The sequence below is a fragment of the Gymnodraco acuticeps genome, unplaced genomic scaffold, assembly GCF_902827175.1.
Source record: "Gymnodraco acuticeps unplaced genomic scaffold, fGymAcu1.1, whole genome shotgun sequence".
Lineage (NCBI taxonomy): Eukaryota > Metazoa > Chordata > Actinopteri > Perciformes > Bathydraconidae > Gymnodraco > Gymnodraco acuticeps.
This window is the reverse complement of record NW_022989942.1, coordinates 377,450-399,090: the sequence shown is the minus strand read 5'-3', so window position 1 is coordinate 399,090 and position 21,641 is coordinate 377,450. Positions and strand designations below refer to the sequence as shown.

The 21,641-nt window shown below is 38.9% G+C and overlaps 1 protein-coding gene across 2 annotated transcripts in view; it reads left to right on the top strand.

Moving 5' to 3' along the window:
* Positions 1 to 21,641, top strand: part of LOC117542469 (contactin-associated protein-like 4) — a 126,320-nt gene that overhangs the window by 80,521 nt on the left and 24,158 nt on the right. For both annotated transcript variants that reach the window (XM_034210169.1, XM_034210168.1), the window contains 8 exons: positions 434 to 580; positions 1,995 to 2,262; positions 3,458 to 3,607; positions 5,417 to 5,579; positions 12,594 to 12,700; positions 16,617 to 16,736; positions 16,904 to 17,104; positions 17,813 to 17,975. In XM_034210169.1, the coding sequence (XP_034066060.1) occupies positions 434 to 580; positions 1,995 to 2,262; positions 3,458 to 3,607; positions 5,417 to 5,579; positions 12,594 to 12,700; positions 16,617 to 16,736; positions 16,904 to 17,104; positions 17,813 to 17,975 (1,319 nt within the window). The remainder of the gene's footprint in view (positions 1 to 433; positions 581 to 1,994; positions 2,263 to 3,457; positions 3,608 to 5,416; positions 5,580 to 12,593; positions 12,701 to 16,616; positions 16,737 to 16,903; positions 17,105 to 17,812; positions 17,976 to 21,641) is intronic.

Genomic DNA, 21,641 nt, shown 5'->3' with positions numbered 1-21,641 from the left:
AAATACGTTTATTTGTACCTATCCACCCACACCGACCTCCCCACTGCGAGGTCTTCCACATGTTATTTTACACTTTATTTAAAACTTCTTTATGATACATATAGATCAAAAATAAATATAGGGAAAATGACAATGTACTTTTATTTCCTGGTAATGTCATCTTCAGGAGACTAGGATGCAAAAGGGTATTTTAAAGTGGTAGCCTAATCTATACTAAGACATTTAATGTATCAGACAGAAAGGTTTGTTGTTTTGTCCAATATGGCAGCAGCTTGAACTCATATTGGATGCGTTACTAGGGATACGGGAGCAAACAGATTCTATGAATAATACGATTTTTTTCTTTTTCCCAATCAGAACTTGAGTAACCTTTGAATTTTACCTTGGTCCGTGAAAACGTTCTATCAGATTCCATGTGTTGTTTCTTGTCCAGCTGAGTCTGGGAGCTGTCCAGAGCCATGGCCTGCAGAAACCCATCCTATCCAACAGGAACTTCAATGGCTGCCTGGAGAACTTTCTCTACAATGACCTCAACCTGATACAACTCGCTAAAAAGAAAAACCACCAGGTGTCTTTGCTGGTAAGTTACTGGTTCAGCATCTTTGGAACATCAATAGGGAAATCTGCCAGCCAATGTCATCAGAAGGTGAATGTAGATATGTGTTAGTTTAGAGTATGGTAAGTGTAAATATTAAGAAGCCCTGATAAACAAAATCTTGAAATACAACGATGGATTTCTGGTTTCAGATACAGCTCTGTGAAAGTTTGTTTATATCCCGGAGCTTGAATTAATTCGAATTTGGACTATTGATCAACAATGAATATGTTAGGTAACTGTGAAAATAGTTATACTGATTTAAAAACGGAGGCCTTCTGAACATTCTAGATATATCTCTATAGGGCTTATGGGTACTGTATTTCTATATTTCTATTTTCCATTCTTATATAACCATGATATCATTTTTACATCAGTGTTTAGTCGTCCATCATTTTTTTGCCTATTGTTGCCCAGAGATGTAAGATGTTGTTTTATTGAGCAGTGTTTGGGGGTATTTAAATTCTGAATGAACTTAAGTGTCACTGTTTCCTTCCCTTCAGACTTGCAGTGCTCCTCCTCCCACAGTGTTCTCCCTTTCCTGCATCAATGTCATTATTATGCTAACGGTCACTTTCAGGATTACTGTTGTCATTATTGTTATTTTCATCATCTGCATCATCCTTCTCATTTTCACACCCTTCATCACGTCATTAGCATCATCATAATCTCCTCATTACCATCTCCAATGTCATCACTTAAACATTTCTTTTGATTTACTAAGCCCAAAGCAAAGAGAACAAATCTGAACAAGATGAGTAGACACTGCGATAAGAAGAACAATACATCGGGATGGAAAAGATGTGGAGAATGAAAATGAGGAAAGGGGAGGGAAGAGGGTGACTGGAGGAGGAAAAGAGAAAAACTGGAACCTTTTGGTGCTTTGAAAATTAATATGCAAGTTATGCTAATGAGGTGTAAATGTGAAATTTGTACCTTACATTGTGCGGTGTAGGAGATTTCCCTGGCTACATTATGCTAACCATATCATACATCCTTTGTGCTGACTTTCTTAATTCCCTTTATAGGTTTTTTGTAATGTTTTATGGACATTTAAATCATGCTCATGCCTTAGAACTTTGAACTGCCTTGAACTTTTTAGATCAAACTTTTCTGAAAAGGTTCTTCAATTGTATTATTTTCAATTTCCCGATGTCACGCTGGCATTAAGAGAGGCGAAACAAATCATGGAAGTGGGTGCAGAAGCTGCATGACCTGGTGCTTCTGGTTTTATCGCTTATTTTAGCTGCTCAGCTAATAGCATTATGTTAATACAGATGTCCTTTGCAGAGAGCTGCTGAGGACACCTCAGTGACATCGAGTCAAAACCGAGTCAGCCTTTGCAACCAATGAATATTCATGTCTTTCTTTTTCATAATCCTCTCTCTCTCCTCCTCAGGGCAATGTGACCTTTTCTTGTGCTGAGCATGTGTCAGTCGCTGTGACGTTCACCGACTCCCAGAGCTTCCTGCAGGTGCCCGGCCTGACGTCGTGGTCTTCAGGGCTTTTCTCTGTGGCCCTGCAGTTTCGCACGTGGAACAAGGGAGGGCTTCTCTTGACCTTTGACCTCCCGCAGCAGCAGGGCACAGTGTGGCTGTACCTGAGTGAGGCCAGACTGCGCCTACAGATCAATAAAGCCGGCAGGGCCCGGCTGGAGCTCAGCGCAGGTCAGTTCAATCAGAATTCTGATGAGTTTCACGTAGCGGGAGGTGTGTCTCTGGTGCCTGTGTTGTTCAGTTGTATTACAGAGATTTCATGACATGTTCTCACAGCTCAGATTCATGCAGTACACATACAATACCAGCCAATTAACCTAACAGCCTACAACATTCAGCATCATTCTTTCCTATTTCTTGTTTCTTTGCATGATGTTTTAGTACAGTATGTACTGATAGGCGCAAGGTACAGGGATGAGGAAGATATTGAATACAAAGTTAACTGACTGAAATAAATCATTCTGTTGGAATTTTCCTAATGTGTGCCTGATCTATTAATAATGAGTGTATTGTTGACTGAAATGGCAGGGCTTTAACACTAAACGTGCAACAGACTGTTCTTTACAGCCTTTATAAACACATGTATTACTTGGCATAAAAAGCAGTTTCCTAGCCATTTTGTGTTATGCTTCATTTAGCACTTTACGTTCAAAATATTTAGTGTAAAGGTTTTGTTCTTTATAAAACAGTAAGTCCACAGGGCTTAGACTTTCTCACAGTCTTGCTCAGCTGTCCTCTTGATAAATAAGTAGTTAATGAAGTATGGAGCTTTGGTCGAATGATGGAGTCGTAACCTCTGTCAAACCTGTACGCAGACAAGACTGCACCATTATTTCGGGAGCTCATGAAAGCTTATAAGCATGTGCAGCACTTTGGCTCGACCGAAAATCGTTTTTAAATGTGCTATAGAAATACAATTTGATTTGATTTGATTTATAAGAGTTTTGTGAAATCAAAATGTTAATTCTGGCTCATTAAATGTTGAAATGTCACAGTTCCCCAGACTATTCATTATAACCTTAACTTGTGCAAAGTTTATAACACTGAAACTTATTTAGTAGTTTTATCACAACTATAAACAGCTTCACATCACCTTCATTGAGTTTAAGGTACTAAAAAAAGAGTCATCATCCTGATTTGCAGTCAAACCCAAACAGCAAGGGGAAGAACCAATCGAATGACTTATGAAACAATGACAATGTTATCAAATATAATTTCTCTTTTTTATGGTGTGTGTGTGTGTGTGTGTGCGTGTGCGTGTGTGTGTGTGTGTGTGTGGTGTGTGTGTGTGTGTGTGTGTGTGTGTGTGTGTGTGTGTGTGTGTGTGTGTGTGTGTGTGTGTGTGTGTGTGTGTGTGTGTGTGAAGGTTCAGGACTAAATGATGGTCAGTGGCATTCTGTGGAGCTGAACTCAGAGCAAGATCTTCTGAGCATCACAGTGGACAAAAACGAAGGAGCAACCGCTCACACCCGCATCCCACTTCCTCTAACCATAGACAGTCAACTCTTCTTCGGTGGTAAGTGAAATAAATCTTACATTATCTGTGCTGTCTCCAGCTGAGGCTGTTTATCTTCAACCCTACTTTTCTGTTGTCGAATATTTACAATTGTACCTCACAAACTGCTTACATTGATATTTAGGACTGGTTAAAATTCATGGCGCCACTCAGGGGGCAATTACCATCGGCAGATCTACTTAAGAGGTTTTAGTGGCACCCTCAAAGGGATGAAGACATAAATAGGCTTTATCTCGCTCTTCAGTACTTGCTCATCCTTTCTTTTACTTTCTTTAAAGTTATCTTCCTTCAAGTTATCTTTCTCCTTTTACTTTCCTTTTCTTTCCTTCCTCTATGCATTTCTCGCTCTCCCATCCCATTCGCTTTTGATTCATCCCAATCTCTTTCGTCTTTGCAGCGCCTAAATATGCTCTCCCCTCTAATTATTCCAGAAGTACTCTTTTACACAGAAATAAAGGAAAATGCTGTAGATACACAGGTTTTAAGATTACATAACACGCATTCCAAATGATAAAAGAAGTAAAGATTTTAAGGGATTTTGAATCCTAAAAAGTTAACACATTTTTGCAGTCATGAAGAGAACAGCAAGAAACAGAAAGTCACCAAAGATAACCCCCTCAATTCTACCTATTATAAGAGCGTATGTGAGGGTACACAGACAGTGAGGTGGAGAAAAAAAAAACCTTGGGAACAAATCTGCAGTGATTATCAAATGATAAGCATCTTGTGCACTTTCAATCTAAAAATGCAACTCTGCTGATGAAAAAAGGTTTTTGTTTTATTTTCTGTAGAGCAACGAAACAACCAAATACACTCATCATGCAGCATGCATGGAAGAAATATGTTTATTTTACCTAGGTAAAAGTATAAATGCTATCAAACTATACTTAAAGTACTATATGTACTAATCGTGATTTTAGAATAATGTTTTGCTTTATAATATTGTATTAAAGATTCAAAGGTTTATTGTCATAACATATACGCAATTATGGTGTAATGATGTATGGTATAAAAAACGTAGATCGCAGGTTCTTCAACAGTGCAATTACAAGACTATTATGTTTTGTTCGTGAGTATAGCTTTAATGTACAGCTGGTAAAAGTGGAGCCCTTTTAACCACATTATACACTGCTAACTTTTTCATCTGCCCCTTCCATGTTGTTCTAAATGCAGAACATTCTCAAGTAAATCAGGGGCATACTGTATACTGTAAACTAGCCGAAACTGAAGACACTGAAGTATCTCACAGCGATCAAAAAGGGTTGAATTACTTTCCACCCCTGACTGATTAGATGTTGTCTCTCTTCAGAGGGGAATCTATCTCCAGTGCTGAATGGTGAGATGTGTTTAAACCACACAAGTATCTTGGTAACCGATACTGTGCCTAATAACCTAAAGGAGGCCGTTTTCAAGATAACATTAGAAGAAACACACTTTGTTGGCCTTTATCTTCTTGTGTCACAACTTTTTTTGACATTAATTCTGAACTTGCGCTTGTGATGAGGAATATAGAAATATCCTTCACAGCTTGGTAGCCAAGAAGGATCAAACACTTCAGTCAGAAAAGTCATAATCACTTCATCACTTGTAAGCGCAAGTTTTGACCCCCTATACTAGAATATCCTGGGGAAATTAACATAATAACACGTTCCCACGTGAATTCAGACATATATTATCCTTATGATATGATTTAATATATTCCACGATAAACCACGATCAGTGTTATTATCTGAGGAAAGGGGGAGAAGGGGGTTGTCAATTCATCTGTGGACCAACCAATAAGTGAGTGTTGTGTGTTTCCCTCTCCAGGTTGCTGCAGCAGTCAGGAGTGTAGGAACCCCTTCAAAGTGTTTCAGGGCTGTATGCGTCTGCTGACTCTGGATAACCAGCCAGTTGACCTGATCAAAGTGCAACAAAGGATGCTGGGAAACTACAGCCACTTGCAGATTGATATGTGCGGCATCATCGACAGGTTAGTCTCCAAAAGAACCAGCTGAATGTTTTTCTGCTGTTTACATGCAAAGTGTTGGGCTGATAAATAAGTGCAATAATTTCTTCATCTACTCTGTGAATTGATTTGGTGCAAAGTAGTTTCCACAGTGAGTATTGGAATTGTGAAATCATTGATAATACAGAGACAATAAATTAAACGAGGCTAATCATCTAGGCTTGACAATTGTCATTATTCGACCCAACAGGATCAAAGGGAATCATGATTTCAATTTCAGTCAGACAACTCACATGTTTCTTTGGAAGCAGCATATAGTTGAGTTTGGCGTCTAAGCTCGGGCCTCATCACTCCACAGATATACATAGCACTGTAGAGGAAACTTCTGTGTAGCTATGCAGTGGGAGTCACCGACTCAGGAAGGAGACACGGGAAGAGCAGTAGCTTTGATGTCAAACACATGATGGTTTATTTGGAGTTAACGGCCGGAGGATTCACATCATAAGTCCAAGAGTCAGAGGTTCTGACTTCACGGTAGAGTTGCCACGTCAATTCTGAAGAACTCTACCCCAGACCCATGTATTTAGCTAGTTCAGAGAGCATCATCAACATGCTGCATAACAAGATAGAATGATAACACCTCTATCAGCTGACGCCAACAGGCAGGAACAGGGAGACAAAACACTGAGAGCACAGCAGCCAAGGTTACAGGTGCCTGTGCTCAGTCACAGTTTGAACTGATACACTGGGTCAAAGTTATGGGCCTTGGAAAATATTCCACAACAAGCACGATGAGTGATGATTAAATAACTAACCCCCGAGCCTACAGGTGGAAGCTGGGGTGGTGGTGGGGCAAGCAAGCAGCAGCGACGTAGAGGTAGCTGCAGCAATAGCAGCAGCAAGCAATGCATGGAGAGAGATCTGGCAGGTTAAATAGAGCGGCGTATTAAGGAGACTCTGTTTGGTTGGTTGAAGAGTGGCAAGGGGGCGTTATGTATGAATGCAGCATAAGTGCTCGAGTTAACTGCCTGAACTAGCTCGCAGGCTTCGCCCATTTGGTAATATTCTACTTGTTCCTGTTGTTTGTTTTGATATCATGCAAAACAATGCGTTTGTTCATGATATTTGCTGCCATGATAAATAGTCATTCATTTAAAAAAATCTGTGAAAATAGTCCCCAATAATACAACTGTTTACTTAAAACGTATTGAAAGGATATACTATATTCTAAAAGCATTAGTAAAGATCTCCTTACTGCTAACAAACTGCAGGTTCAGTACCGTGGAGAGCGCTGTGGCAGCATGCAGTTTTCTGCATTTGAAGGCACATTTGTGAACACTTTCATATAGATGTAATTAGGTGTGGTTTATAATGGGTGCATTTTTCTATCCAGCATACACATTCTTAATAATTCTCAGTGTGTACTCAAATGTGTAGATACACATTACATTCTACGGTCTGACTGCTTAAGTGGTAAGGTGAATGAAAAGTGAATACGAAATGCTGCTATAAGAGTTGCTATATATGTAAGTGATACATGGAAAGTTTGTCATATTAAATATACCATCTGGCAGTCTGCTGACTGGGGCTTTTTAGTCAAGAAAAAAGTTCTGGAGGAGGGTATTTCTTATAACTCACTGTTTTACTTAAACACGATTATGCAAATATCTAAATCTACTCTCTCTTGGGTGGCGAAAATACTTGTTTGTATCACGGAATGAAAGGGAAATCTCTCCTGGAGGCACACAAGAATTCAAGGGAATGAAAAATAAGCACCAACACAACCATTTATTAATCTAGAACTCTCATCCTTGGCCACTTCAAACACTGGCTACACCTAACTGCCTTACACCCTAAAGAGAGACTGAAATACTTACTGTAAGTGCTGCTTAGTGGATTAATTAGCACTTAGAGGAACATGTATTACCTCCCCTTGTTCACCTAAGGTGATTATCAAAGACAAAATGGGAATGATGTACCTCCTAAGTTATCATGGAGAGAACATTTTAAGTATACTACAACAGGGAATGGCTGTATAGTCAGGGATTGGGCTTCAGGTCCTGCTGGGTTGATTTGTTTTGTGCGTCTCAATGCCCCCTTTCTTTGACAAAGTATGTGTCGGGGGCACTGGTTGTTTTCACTATGTTGTTTCCAGGTCAGAGCACGAAACCAGTTTATTTCAACCCTGTCTATTGGCAAAAATGTTCTGAATGGCCAGGTTAAAAGAGCCGCGCTAAAAATATTGCATCACAGAGAGAGGGATACAACATGAGGAATCGTAAAAATGGGTATAATGCCGGACATTTTCGGACTTACTCTTTTGCAACGAAGGAAAAACGAGAAAGTAGTTGCTTGTCGGATTTTTTGTTATGGAAAATTAAAAAAGTTGTTGGACAAGGTGCCAAAGTCTGACATGAAAAGAGAATCGAGGTAGGGGGTTTGAACGCACTTCATTTGAAGCATACAGTACTGACACCTTTAGGGCACACTTTCCTTCGTACGCTATGAAGTCTCTGAACTGAGTGCTCCCTGCTGCCGACCTCTTTCCTTCACTGTGCGTGTTTATGGAGCGAGAGAGATGAAGCTGTCAGAAGGCAGTCCCTTTTGTTACTGTTAGTTTTCTGACAACTTAATAATACACTTGTCAAAACACACATAAAAAGAAGCACAGGTCACCACCAGGTCCACTCCTCTTGTTTTGTTTGGCTGTCAATGTGTATTAGTCTGTCAGCCAGTCAAGTTACAACATGGCTGTGGCTCAGTGTGACCAGGGACTCACACACACACATCCTCAAACGTGTGTGTGTGTGTGTGTTCGATCTGGCAGTTCATCCAGCAGGTGCAGAGCAGACTGGATGCATTAAGCAAACCTTTCCCCTCTCTCTCTCTCTCTCTCTCTCTCTCTCTCTCTCAGATACCTCTCTCTCAGATACCTCTCTCTCTCTCTCTCTCTCTCTCTCTCTCTCTCTCTCTCTCTCTCTCTCTCTCGCTCTTGCTTCTCTCTCTCTCTCTCTCTCTCTCTCAGCAGACAGCGGCTTTTTGAAGTAGGACACCCCAGTCCAGATCAGGGCCTGTGCCGTGTTGGTTTAGCCTGAGGCAGTATTAGAAACCAGGGAGATAGGATGCAAGCCCTGTGATACATTATAGCACACTGTTACACAGCGCTCGAAACGTAAAGATAAGATACAAAGTGCTGTGGTGCAGTACGCTGTCACATTACATTGCAAAGTGTAAGTCAAGCCAGGAGACCTCCAGAGATTTATAGAGGACACATTGTTCGTGAAACTTAAACCCTTTTTAGCCTTGAAAAGATTTATACTAGATTTAGTGGTACAAGCTACATTGCAGTTCATCGTTTGACCTGCGCTAGAGTTTCTGATCCTCTCTGTAATTTTCTCTCTCTGAGTTTCTGTTTGAGGCAGCATCAGAATCAGAATACCTTTATTAGTCCTACAGAGGGGACATTTGCAGCGTTACAGCAGGAAAGAGCCACAGACAGCTTAGTGTTGCATATCTTACATGCGTTAAAAAAAGTACTAAGTTATAATATAATAAACAATATGCTAAAAAAAGATAAAAAGTTACATAATTTTTAAAAATACAGATCAAAAACAAATCAAATCTACAAATCAAATCCTGTAGCAGTTCTTAGGATTTAGCAGCCCGGTATATATTACAGTTATTAAAGATGGCATATGTATATAAAGTGTATATTGCACATAAAGCACATATTGCACATAGTTTGACGGTATTTAACAGCATGGTTACACTGCTGACAGCAAACTGGGTTTTGACACAATGACAGAAAACTCAACCAATGCTGCAGGAAAAAGAGTTGCCTACTGTGACCACAGATGTTTTTTGTCAAGAAAAGTGGAATCCTACCCACTGTAACAGAGGGCAGTGGGAGTCAGGGCAATGTGGATGTTGAAAAGATTCAGCAAAATGGGTGCATGCACAGTCTAGGACTATACTGTTTGGGATGTAGTAAAATAATGTTCTACCTGCAGTGAAATTAATAGGACAGTTCTCTGAAAAATAGTGTTTTTAGTGTGAGTTGCTGAGATGCTCTTGATTGTGACAGTGCAAGATGTAAACATGAATGGCTTTCTTATCATGTGAGCTGTAACGTTATCTAGCTCAGGAGAGGCTCTGGTCAATGGTTTGATGCACTCTTTCTTCTGTGCAGTGATATGGTAGAAAGAAAATGGTTCTTGCATCAAACAAGGTCTGTGGCCTTCAATGAATTTACAGAGGACCTTATGTGAAATATTAGGCTGAAAATGTTGATGATCAGGCAATTGTATGTAAGATAATCATCCTAGGATAAATCTCTAGTTTGTAGATTTGTTGACACTTTAGGGAAAAACAGCAGACATGTAAAAGACCTTGGCTGTTAGCTTCAACAACCGCTGTAACAGTCGAATGCCATGATTCTCAGCAGCATCAACTTTTATCTCTGCAGTGTTACACAGCTTCTCCTCTGCTCTGTCTCGCTTCAGTCCGCTGACTTCATTTCCTCAGGTTCACTGTCCAAATCTAGTCACTGCTTCCATCTCGCTGATGCTCACTTCATTTTTCCTTCCGTCCATCACCCTAAGCCTCTGTATCTCGCCTCCTCCCTATCTTCTCCCTTCCTGCCATCTTGAGGCATCCATGCTTTCTAATTTGTAAATCTTCTGACCATACCTATTTTCTCTCATCCTGTCAAATACCTGTCCATGCTAAGCTGGTATATAGTCTCTTGTACTTCTATTTTTAGTTTGGACTCTTGTGAGTTATACAACTTGAAATGATATATTGGTTAGGGTTGGGTATAGATGTGTAGTTATGGTGGTAATGCATCAGGCGAATAATGCTTCTCACAGGTAAAAGTTCATCATGAATTAAATGATTTATTTATCTTTGTGTCTGTGCCCATCCCTTATGTGTTTACAGACAGCAAAAATACAGTTTAGGGTGGTTAAACTTTCCATTTCAGTACCAGATTATTGGTCATTTTATCGCTCTGTTCTAAACAAAATATGCTTCCTTCTCTGCAAGATTTGCCGATAAAATCTGCTGCAAAAAAGATTCCCTTCCTGAAACATAAATCCAGTTTTCACAGTCATCCAAAGAATTTAAAACACAGTACATAAAGGTAATTTTACTAACAACATAACATCTCTGTCTTCGCAAACAGGACAGTACTGTCAGGATTATTATGTCATGTCACGTTTCTATGTCTAGGTGTGGGTGTTTTTCCGTTCTCCTCGTCATGTTTTCCTCCCTGTATATTGTCTGGTCTCTTTTCCCTGTGTTTTCATGTCGTTAGTTTCCCTGGTGTGTCTAATTTCCTGATTGTTTTCACCTGTAACTCCTTGTGTGTCTCCTGTGCTCATCAGTGTCAGCCCCGCCCCTGATTGTTCCCACCTGTGTCTAGTTACCCTGTGTTTAAATTCCCCTGTTTCCCAGTGTTCAGTGTCAGTTCGTCTGGTCTATTGTCATGGTAAGGTCTATGCTCCTGGTACTCATGAAAGGTTATTGATTCCTCACTGCGTAAGTGCCTTCATTTTTTGTTCTCTGTTTTTTGTCATCTCGACTAGAGTTTTGGTGGTTACCTTTTTGTTCATTTTTGCCAGTCATGGAAAAATAAAGTATCTTACAATACTTTACCTCTGTCTCCCTGTCTGCAATTGGGTCCAACATCCTAAGTGCCTGAGATCGTAACAAGTACATACTGTGAAATGAAACTCATACTCAATTTCGCCTGGCTCAAACATTAAACAAAGTGGTCCCTCCACTTTTTCCTGAGCTTTTAAACATGTCCCTTTTTCTGTGTATTCACATCCCCTATCGGAAATAGGTTTTTGATAGGATGTTCTGACAACATAATTCAGTGTCTATACACTGTAACAGGTAAATCATTTGGTGTTCATTTCTTATTTAAAGGCTTAGGGAGAGACTAAACATTCACCATATGAGTGTTTACTAATATAGAAGGTCTCTTGAAATAAAGCTTTTTCTCTGGTCTCTGATTAGATAATGAGATATTACTTATTAGGGTTCAGACTCTGTATTTGCCATGGGTGTGCAATTTACCATTTCCTCGTGGCTCACCCAATTATATTTTTGTATTTATCTAAAAGTCAAACTCGGCTGGAATTGTACATTTAATGTGAGATTGTAAAGATTGAATCACCGTTAATGTAGTTCTCCTGTGTTCATTCTGCTTATGTGACCTGTATACAAATTAGCTTATTAACTGCAGTTGATTAAATTGCATCTGGTCCCAGCTTAATATACAATACATGAAACAGTTTGGAAGCTGACTTGCTAATGTTATAGGCCTCACACAGCAAATGACCTCCCCTCACCTCTAATAGCACCACTTCCACCACACACACATTCTCCTCCTGTGGAAGCACTACAGACACCACACACTGCATTCCCTGGATGGATAGTCACAGATATGGTTCTCAAAACTGTCAACAGAAAATCAAACTAATAGACATCATGGTATAGGAATCATGTTGAAATGTTGAAGTATTCTGTAAACTGAATCGTTATTGGTTCTACTTTGTGTCTGTGTAAATGGTAAAAGTTGTATCAGAAGCTGTAACGAATAATGTGCTGTGTGCATCTTCAGCAGATGGGAGACTGAGGAACAAAATATGTCTCCTTTTCTTGATAAAAGGTGTAAATAAATAATAAAATCCTTTGTTCTTGGAAAGATGGGTTTGGTGGGAGTCTGAGAATGTTGTCTCTGGCTGATGCAATGTTAGTTAACACAATACTAAGAAAGGCATGTTTCAACGACGTCAGCTTTTTCTCAGAACATCCACCTCCACTCGACATGAAATTAAAGAAGTTTTCGTTTAAAAAGATTGAAACTTTTGTTTTAAGACTGCTTTCATTTAGATCCCCCCCACGCACCTGCTCATCAGAATTGGCAGGTGTAGTGTATGCCTGTTGTTGATTATTGTACCAAAGTCCTTGAGAAACTTTTCAGATAACTTCTCACAGACACTCTTTGTCTTTGTCTCTGTCTGTCTGCAGGTGCTCTCCCAGTCACTGTGAACACGGAGGCAGATGCACTCAGTCATGGAGCACCTTCCACTGTAACTGCTCCAACAGTGGCTACCGAGGAGCCACCTGTCACAGCTGTAAGTATCCAGCACCTGGGCATCTGCAGGTCTTTAAAAATACAATTAAGAAAATTAAACTTATTTAATTTTAGGTTGAAAAGGGGTCGGCTATTTTTGAGGGTTTTTATTATCTGACATTATGCTTTAATTTAGGTTGTAGTCACTTAAAATACATATCATATATATGGCCTGGGTTGCAGTTTTTAATCAATTTTCTATACATAATACTAATAAAAGCATTGATAAGGGGCAACTTCCAAAGTATTCACAAGGGAAGCCAAATACAATTTGATCCATTTGATTTGTTTAGTTCTTTTTTTGTCCTGATCCATCTATATAAAAACCTGTCTGAAAATTAGCTGATCATCATGATGATTCTCAAAGGGGCTTGGCCAGCAGCAGCTCATTAGCATTTAAAGCTAAAGACAGGGGTTTATGGGATGCTACAATGCATGATCTGTTTGGTATTTCAAGCCAAACACTTCAGAGACATGTTTTGTATATAACTGAGAACTATAATATATTGTTGAAAAATAGTATAATCTGGGACCTCTAAGTATAACAAATAATATAAAAATATGTTAATTTTTGTATTTAGCTTAACACTTCATATATCATTTAAATAACAAACACAAATACATATAAAAATAATGAAGAACGCCGTTAAGACTATACTTCCATTTTCTCCATTTGATAAGGAGACAAAAGTGTGTGTTTTTGTGCCTTAATAGTTTAAACAGTTAATTACAATAATGTGCACATAAATATAGTCATAACCTAATGTTCACACATTGCGAATGATTGGGTTAATGAGGATTAATACAGGATTCCGGACATGATTTCACTGCTTCTGTTTAAATAACTGGGAGACCCCATGTCTCCTAACAATTAATTTGCTTTTGTGTTTTTTTCTATTCCATTGTTTCAGAACTTTAATTAGCTAAGTTCAGTTGGGAATAGAATAAACAGATTGTCTGTGTATTATAATTATATTTCTATTGAATTTTAAAGCCTTCAATTTTTGTTTTTGGCATTTTGAGACCTGCAGATGGCCCACTATCTCTTTATTAAATGTGTGTTCATATTTCTGGGAGAGGTATGTATGTGCAACAGTCTTAAGTGACAGGAAAGGCTGCTTTTCTCTCAAATCTTTTGATCTGCATCATTTATTCGAAGAAGAAAGACAATGAAAATGGTCAAAAACAAGATGAAACATGATTTTAGTTCACAATTAGCAACAAAAAAAATGGCATTAGCTTTCTTTCTCAAACTTTTACATTACCTCTCAGCCTGTGGGGACACATTTGCCATGGCGCCTCTCAACAAAAACAGCTTGAAACATAATACAGAACTAAAGTGTCACATTATCCACTGAGAGGCAGCTGAAGAAAGAACAAAGTCATCCTGCTGTAGATGAAAGCCACAATTGTCACCTATTTGAAAATGGCACACATCAACCCCTGATTTGGAGCAAGTGGTGTGAACTTTTTTCTACCCATTGATATTTTCATTTTAGAGGTACTGTATGAGGTTTCTGTGAAGTCCCTGTAAATAGGTTATTTTTTATTTAAATCTCTAGCTTCTCCTGATGTGCTGCTTTTTCACAGCTTCATATGTGTAGGGTTCATCTTGATTCATGTAGACTATAATTTGACTGTTAAATGTTTGAATATATTATTGTTTGGGGTAAAATAGTGAAATAGTCTACCTTGTTCATGGAATTAAATGAACGTAATACTCAGTGTGAAGGCAGATTTCCTCTGATAATCTAAAAATTATGTAAATCGCTGATAGAAAAATGTATATTTGTTTACTGAAACAATTGTGTTTACCTCTTACTGATGGCTATGTCTGGTAAAACAACTAAACACATTTTTCTGCAGCATTAGCCGAATATACCTCATTTAAATAACACAAGTTAAATTAACCATGAAATGAGGCATCATCCTTGACTTTTTGTTGCTAAATGTTTTCATTTTGTTGGAAACAATCCCTCGGGTTCCAACTTGAAAGAGTTGTGGAGCTTCTTATATTGAGTCACAATCAACAATACAATTGTTTCAATAAAACTGAATTAGAATGAAATACTTCTTGTTAGGCCCAGAACAAACCTCTATATTGTTTAACTCCTTTACAAGGTTTCGTAACAATCAATAGAAATGGAAAGGAGAGAAGAGAGATGAAACCATAAAGAATGAGGAGAGAGAGAGAGCGATAAAGACAGTGTAAGGGGGAGACTAGCATGTGAGAAAATGAGAGTGAGCCCTAAGACAAATTATTCTTTCGACATAAATGGATTTCAACGTACTGCCTGTAGTGTTTTAGGTGAGTCAAAATAGAAATTAAAGAGATTCTGTCTTTGATTACACCGCCAAGCATTGATTGAATCCTCTACGGCGCGCTGGTGGTGTGATCAGCTCCGGGCCACCACAGGTACATACATATATATACACACACAGCTCACCTCTGGATGACTGTAATCGGCTCAAAACCTTTTCTAAAGCTTTCTATATCAAGGAATATGCTGTGTTTATTGTGTTTATTGTATTTTGTTACTCTGGCACAACAATTTCCTTCGGGATGAATAAAGTCTTATCTTATCTTATCTTATCTTAAGGAACTGACTATGAAAAAGTCTGACTGACATGAGCAAAAGCAAAAATGGGGAAACTTTCTTCCACTGTTAAAAAATGTACTCCTATGACTTCTTTCCCCAGCACTGTATATTGTAGAGTGTGTGTTAGTCTGAGTGTGCATGTGTGTGCAAAGCTTATCCAACCAGAGATATTCCCATATTTCAGATTTCACCTAATTTAGTGCAGTTGTTGCCGGATACATTTATTTCACACAACTTTTTATTGTTGCTTAATCCAGTTTTAAAGGGTCCCTATTGTGCTTTTTGGGGTTCCCCTTTCCTGTTGTGTCATATAGGTTTATTTGCATGTAAATGGTCTGCAAAGGCTAACAAGTTCCCTCCATAGTGAGGTGTCTCTCTCACCACCAGCAATTTACATCTAAGAGGCATTCACAATATATTCTATTTTGGTTTGAATAACGAACTAGCAGCTCTCATCAGGGTTGAGTTTGTTCTGATTTCTTTGCATACTTTTAACAGCAACATTTGAGGATGTTGAGTCAACTTTACTGTTACAAAATGGGTGGTAGGCACAAATGACACAAGTGTTTTGCCCCCTCACAAGTTCCACTTCGGTTGAGTGAGGAAACTGAAATATTTGTTAAACAAAGTCATGCCATCCAATATGTTCTTGGTTGGATGATCCAACCAAGAACATATGATAAATCAAGCAAGATAATCTTCACATTTGTGGTGGAATATTATTTTTTTTTTGGGATCTGGTAAAATCATGACAACTTTTGAAATCCTCTCACCTGTGATGCACAGGTTAAAGGTTCACTGAATATGCAATTGATTCACCATTATGATTTCCTCAAGATTCATATTGGAAGGATTTGATGCTATCTTTATGAACTTTTTTTGTCGCAGTGTTTGTTCAGGAGGTCAAACACGTTCTTTGTTGGCTTTTAGTTGTCAAGATAACATTGGCTTATGGATGCGTAATCTACTCAGCTACTAACTGACTTCCAACATCAGATCACACTCTGCATAAAACATGTGACACTAAGCTTTCTCCATCACTCTGCCGATTCTCTGATACCAACACTGTTTGCAACTCCTTTCTCTACCCAAACCACTCGAAGCAGAGCATTGTTGGCCACATTTAACCGTTAAAATTGCCAATAAATATCTAATTCTTTGTTTTTAGATGCTCCAAATGAGATGAAGCCAGCAATGTAGACTGATAGTAGTGTTAAACCTTGTTTTAAGGAGTTTATTGCAGCGATGTTTCATCACAAATCCCATTGTAAAAAAGTTTTTATTGGTGATATCCTTTTATTGCATTTTCTATCACAGCGAGATATGAACAGTCATGTGAGGCGTACAAACACAGAGGCAACACATCAGGACATTATCACATAGACGTGGACGGTAGTGGACCAATCAAACCCCAGCTCATCTACTGTAACATGACAGGTAACACACAGATACACACAGATACACATAAATACACACATGCACACAATTTGATTCACCTAATCTCTTCATGTTTGAGCCTTTTATACCATGAAAGCTTCAATGTATTTTGTATTTATGGAATTTTCTCTTCCTCTGTGTCTCAACTGTTTTCATCTCTCCCCCAGAGGACATGGCATGGATGGTGATCCAGCATAATAACACCGAACTGACCAGAGTGCATTCGTCCCCGGAGAGAAACCAACATATATCACACTTTGACTATGCTTCTGAAGAGGAGCAGTTAGCAGCAATCGCCAGCCAATCAGAGCACTGCGAGCAGGAGCTGTCCTACCACTGCAGGAAGTCCCGCCTGCTCAACATGCCAGGTAAGACTTACTGTGCGTCCCTACTCGCATAGTATCTGAGAAACAAAAGATTGCACCCAAACCAATTTGGTGACACAAAATTATTTGAGGCATAAACCAAATGGCATTTTTTTAGGTTGTTTCTTTGTTGATGAGATGAGATTTTAGCGAGGACAGTGAGATATATACGTTTTCTTGGTATTGTTTGTGTTGTGTTGTTGTATTGAGTGTGTTTGAGAAAGAGAAAAACTGTGTGGTGGAGGGGTGTTGTTAAAAGTCAACAGCGAAAAGGCACAAAGTTTTGATAAAGTAAGCTTTATTTCAAGTTTCTGTCTCTGAGGGTTTTATGTTAGGGAACAAGAAAGGGTGGTGGGAACTGCTGATTTGATTTGTTTAGAAACTCATTAAAACACCAATGAAATTTAAAATGTGCATTTTCTCCTCCTCACATTGAAGCAGTTAAAATATGTCTGCATAATGCCATTATTCCTCTACTTATTCATGAGCTGCTCCTGTTTGTTGCTTTTTTTGCAATGCTTTTTTTTTTTAAAGGACAAAGAAAACACAATAGAATGTGTTGTTGAAAGTATCGATGAGTGACAAGTATCTGGTTCTACAGTTAGTGGGATTCATTGTCTTATCTTTGTGTTGTTTACTGTGAAATCCATCTTTGTTCCCAAAAAAAAAATGTATATGTGATTTAATGATTTGTATTTTTGTGTGTTTCAGAGGGTGCTCCGTTCAGCTGGTGGGTGGGAGGTCCGGGTCCAGGTCAGGTCCAGACGCATTGGGGCGGGGCTCTGCCCAACAGCCGGCAGTGTGCCTGTGGCCTGCAGGACAACTGTCTGGATTCAAATCACTACTGCAACTGTGACGCTGACTACGACCAATGGTAATGCACTTTATCATGTTATTGTGTCCCTGAGTCACAATCCATTACATACAAATCCAGTAAAGCACTTTGAAATGACTGTCTATCAAATAGGGGTCATCAGGATTGGACCTATTCATTCTCAATTTTAAGTACTTAGTATAGCATGATAAGGTGTTATTATATTCTGTAAGGAAATTAATGAAGGAAATGTATAATATAAAGTATTCATGATAACAAACAAGGTTTTCTTATAAAGAAAATGTGAGGCAAAGAACAATGAAGCATGAAGCAAAGTGAGGTTCACCAAGTGTTTTCCAATATCTGTTTTGGTACATCTGAGAAAACAATTTTGCACCGAAGAACATACTGGAGGCTTTGTTGTCTTTTTTTTCAGTTAAAATCATGTTTAGAGTAGCTTCACAAACTTATAATGCAGATTGTATTTTTGAGTGTTTGTGTAAAAACGAATATGATACTAAACTTGTTTTCTATGAAAACAATGATTTATTGAAACCAGCATAATACTTCAATTTTCTTTTGAGAACAAATATCAAATATATTGCTTTACCCTCAATTTGTCCTGCTCTCCTGTTAGATAAGAGCCATGAGACATCAAGGATGAATCCCAAAATATTGTAACATTCCTCTATGTTTTATTCATTCCTGTATTTAAAATCCTTTTATCCATGCTATTAGCAATTCTCTATTTAGGTCACATTTCCCAATCCTGCTCTGCCGTTAGACCTGTCTTCCCATACTGTATCCAATCCTACTGTCTGCATAGCCACAGGGACCTTATATCTATTATCTGGCTGCCAATATTTGTGAAAAACGTTCTTTGCTAATTTAGTTTGAACACTTTTCCCTGCAATCAATATCTCATCAAATACATCAGCGCTGTGTGAATACAATCTTTGTTCACACGATTTTACAGCATCAACCTGACTGCTAGAATTTAAAACACAACAGAACTGAGAAAGTGCAAGGTGGTGCTGCATGTGCAGATGAATCACTCGACCTACGTCTGAAATGCTTTTCATCATTTCAACATACACCTCCAAAAACAAATGAGGCTAATTATTACAGTATGTCCCACCTTTTCTCGCACCTTAACCTGTTAAACTCCATGCCCCCGCCCCGGGGGCAAAACACAACAATATTCACAAAACTGTGTCTCAGGGCTTCTTAACATTTAACAACCTATTAATGTGTCATACCCACTTAATGGGAAGAAACTCAGCTAACTGACGATATTAACCCATTTTTACCGAAACAAAACACAACTCTAATACCGAGCGTCTGCATTAGCACTAAGCAAAATAGTTCTAACGCACTTAGCACATAACTCACGGTAGCAATATGTTATACTTCATCGGATCTGCACAAACAAGATACCATATGAAAGCTGGGATTCCACAGATTCCAATGGTATCATCACTGTGCTACCAAAACCCGCGGCAGCGAAGGCAAGCAAAGGCAACACACAACTTCACTTTACGTGGCCAAAACGGCAAATACGTCTTACCTTTGTTGTTTTCTGATCAAAAGTTGTGTTCAATGGCATTAAAACGCATATAAACGCTGCTGAAGGTTAATCCAATGTCTTTGAAATGATTACTGATAATCAGTGATGTACCTGAATGAACGATCGTTCATGAACGTGTTCATATTTTGGGCGAACGTGAACTGAACGTACTGTATTTCCGCTAGATGAACGTAATTGAGAACGCGTTCATTCTCAGTGCTGTATAACGGCGTTCAAAAGTGCGTTCATTCTCAGCACTGTATTATAACGGCGTTCAAAAGTGTGCCAGATTTCATATGCCTTTCAGCCGAAAACCCAGTTAAAACACACCGTAAACAGGCTTCAAAATAATGCGGAAAACCACCCAATCTGGCAACAGCAAGCTGCCTGTGACGCGTACGCGCCTGTCACCCCTGGCAGTCGCACTAAAATATACGTCATCAGACTCCTCACAACAAACAATGTGGAACCGCGGAACTGGCGAGCATTGAATGAATGAATGAATGAATTAGTATGGACGAAGCCGAGAGCAGCTGCAGCAGCACTCGCTCAGAGTCAGACTCTACGGCGTCGGCGTATGAGCATTTAAAAGAGTTTTACGTTAAAGTCAGTACTGACTCAGACGGAAAAAATCTAACGTTTGCCTGTAACCTTAGTTTCATACCTCAGCCTGGTTCCTACCTCGTGTTGTGTTAGTACAGAGTTATGTCGGCACATGTTTATATGTTATATGTTTGCACAATGACTACTTTCACTTTTGGTACTTTAAGTATATTTAGATTATTATACTTAATAAAGACCATTCAAGCAGCACGTTTTTCCTCATGTTTTTGAAAATATACTGTAGAGATGAAAGCTGCAGCTGCTACTAGTGTGGACTGAATGGGCGGCAGCAAAGCGTTATGGAAATGCCAGTATTCTGATTGCTGTCTGTGGTTCTATATGGGTTGTGGCAATCATTTTGACAAATAATAGCTCGCAGCAACGTATTGAAAAAATAACTATAAACTATAAATTAGTTCATTTTTGAAACCATGAACTTTAGTTCAACATTTTGAATTATGAACTATGAACTGAACTAGTTCATTTTAAAATGTGTGAACTGTGAACTGAACTAGTTCATGTAGAAAGTGAACTTTACCAACACTGCTGATAATCCTTCATAACATTTTGTCAATAAGAGTAGTTTTCATATATAGCAGGGGTGCCCAACCGGTCGATCGCGGGGAGATTCCCAGTCGATCGCAAGATGTGTCTAAAAATAGAACAACAATATTCTGTTTTATCGTTAATGTCCTATAACATAATCTTCCTGTGCCAGAATAATGCACTTGAACGCATCAAAGCTTTGTGATTGGCCGGTGTGACCCCATGTGTCGGGGCGTGGCTGGTGGGCAGTCAGTGGGCACTATTTCGCTGACTTTGTCCGTGTCAACAGGAGTGACAGTCCGCACACAGACAAGACCGCAATTACGGCAGAAGCAAAAAAGCCCAAAATATATAATTTTCACTCCGAGTGGGAGGATGATTATTTTTGTATCTCTTCCAATTCAAAGTCCGTCTGTCTCATCTGCAATGCGAGCATGGCTTTATCGAAGAAGGGTAATTTAGGAGCGGCATTTCAAACAGTGCACAAACGCTAGGAGACGGAATTCCCTCCTGATTCTGCCCTACGCTCCAAAAGGGGAGGGGCCTGAAAGGACAGCTAAATGCACAGCAGTCCATTTTCACCAGGCCCAACAACAAGAGCAAGGCTGCTACCAGAGCATCTTATCGTGTCAGTCACGTTCTTGCGAAACACATGAAGTCTTTCAAAGACGGCAAAGTTGTGAAAGAAGCATTCCTGGAGGCTGCCGACGCGCTTTTGGGGGACAGTAAAAATAACAGTAGCATTTCAACAGGTTTTTGATATAATAAAAACTCAAGTTAGATACCGTTATTAATCAGATGTAAGTTTTAGTTTGTTTGAACTTATTCATTATAATTATTGTACAAAATGGTATAAGAATGCAAACTTAAATTGATTATAGTCTATCATCAATTCAGGTTAAGAAACTAGTGTTGCTTGCATCCTATTTTACAGGCATTTATTTTTATACTCGACTAAAATGCAAGAAAAAAAGGGTTTGATTAATTTTGTCTTTGTTATTGCACTTTGG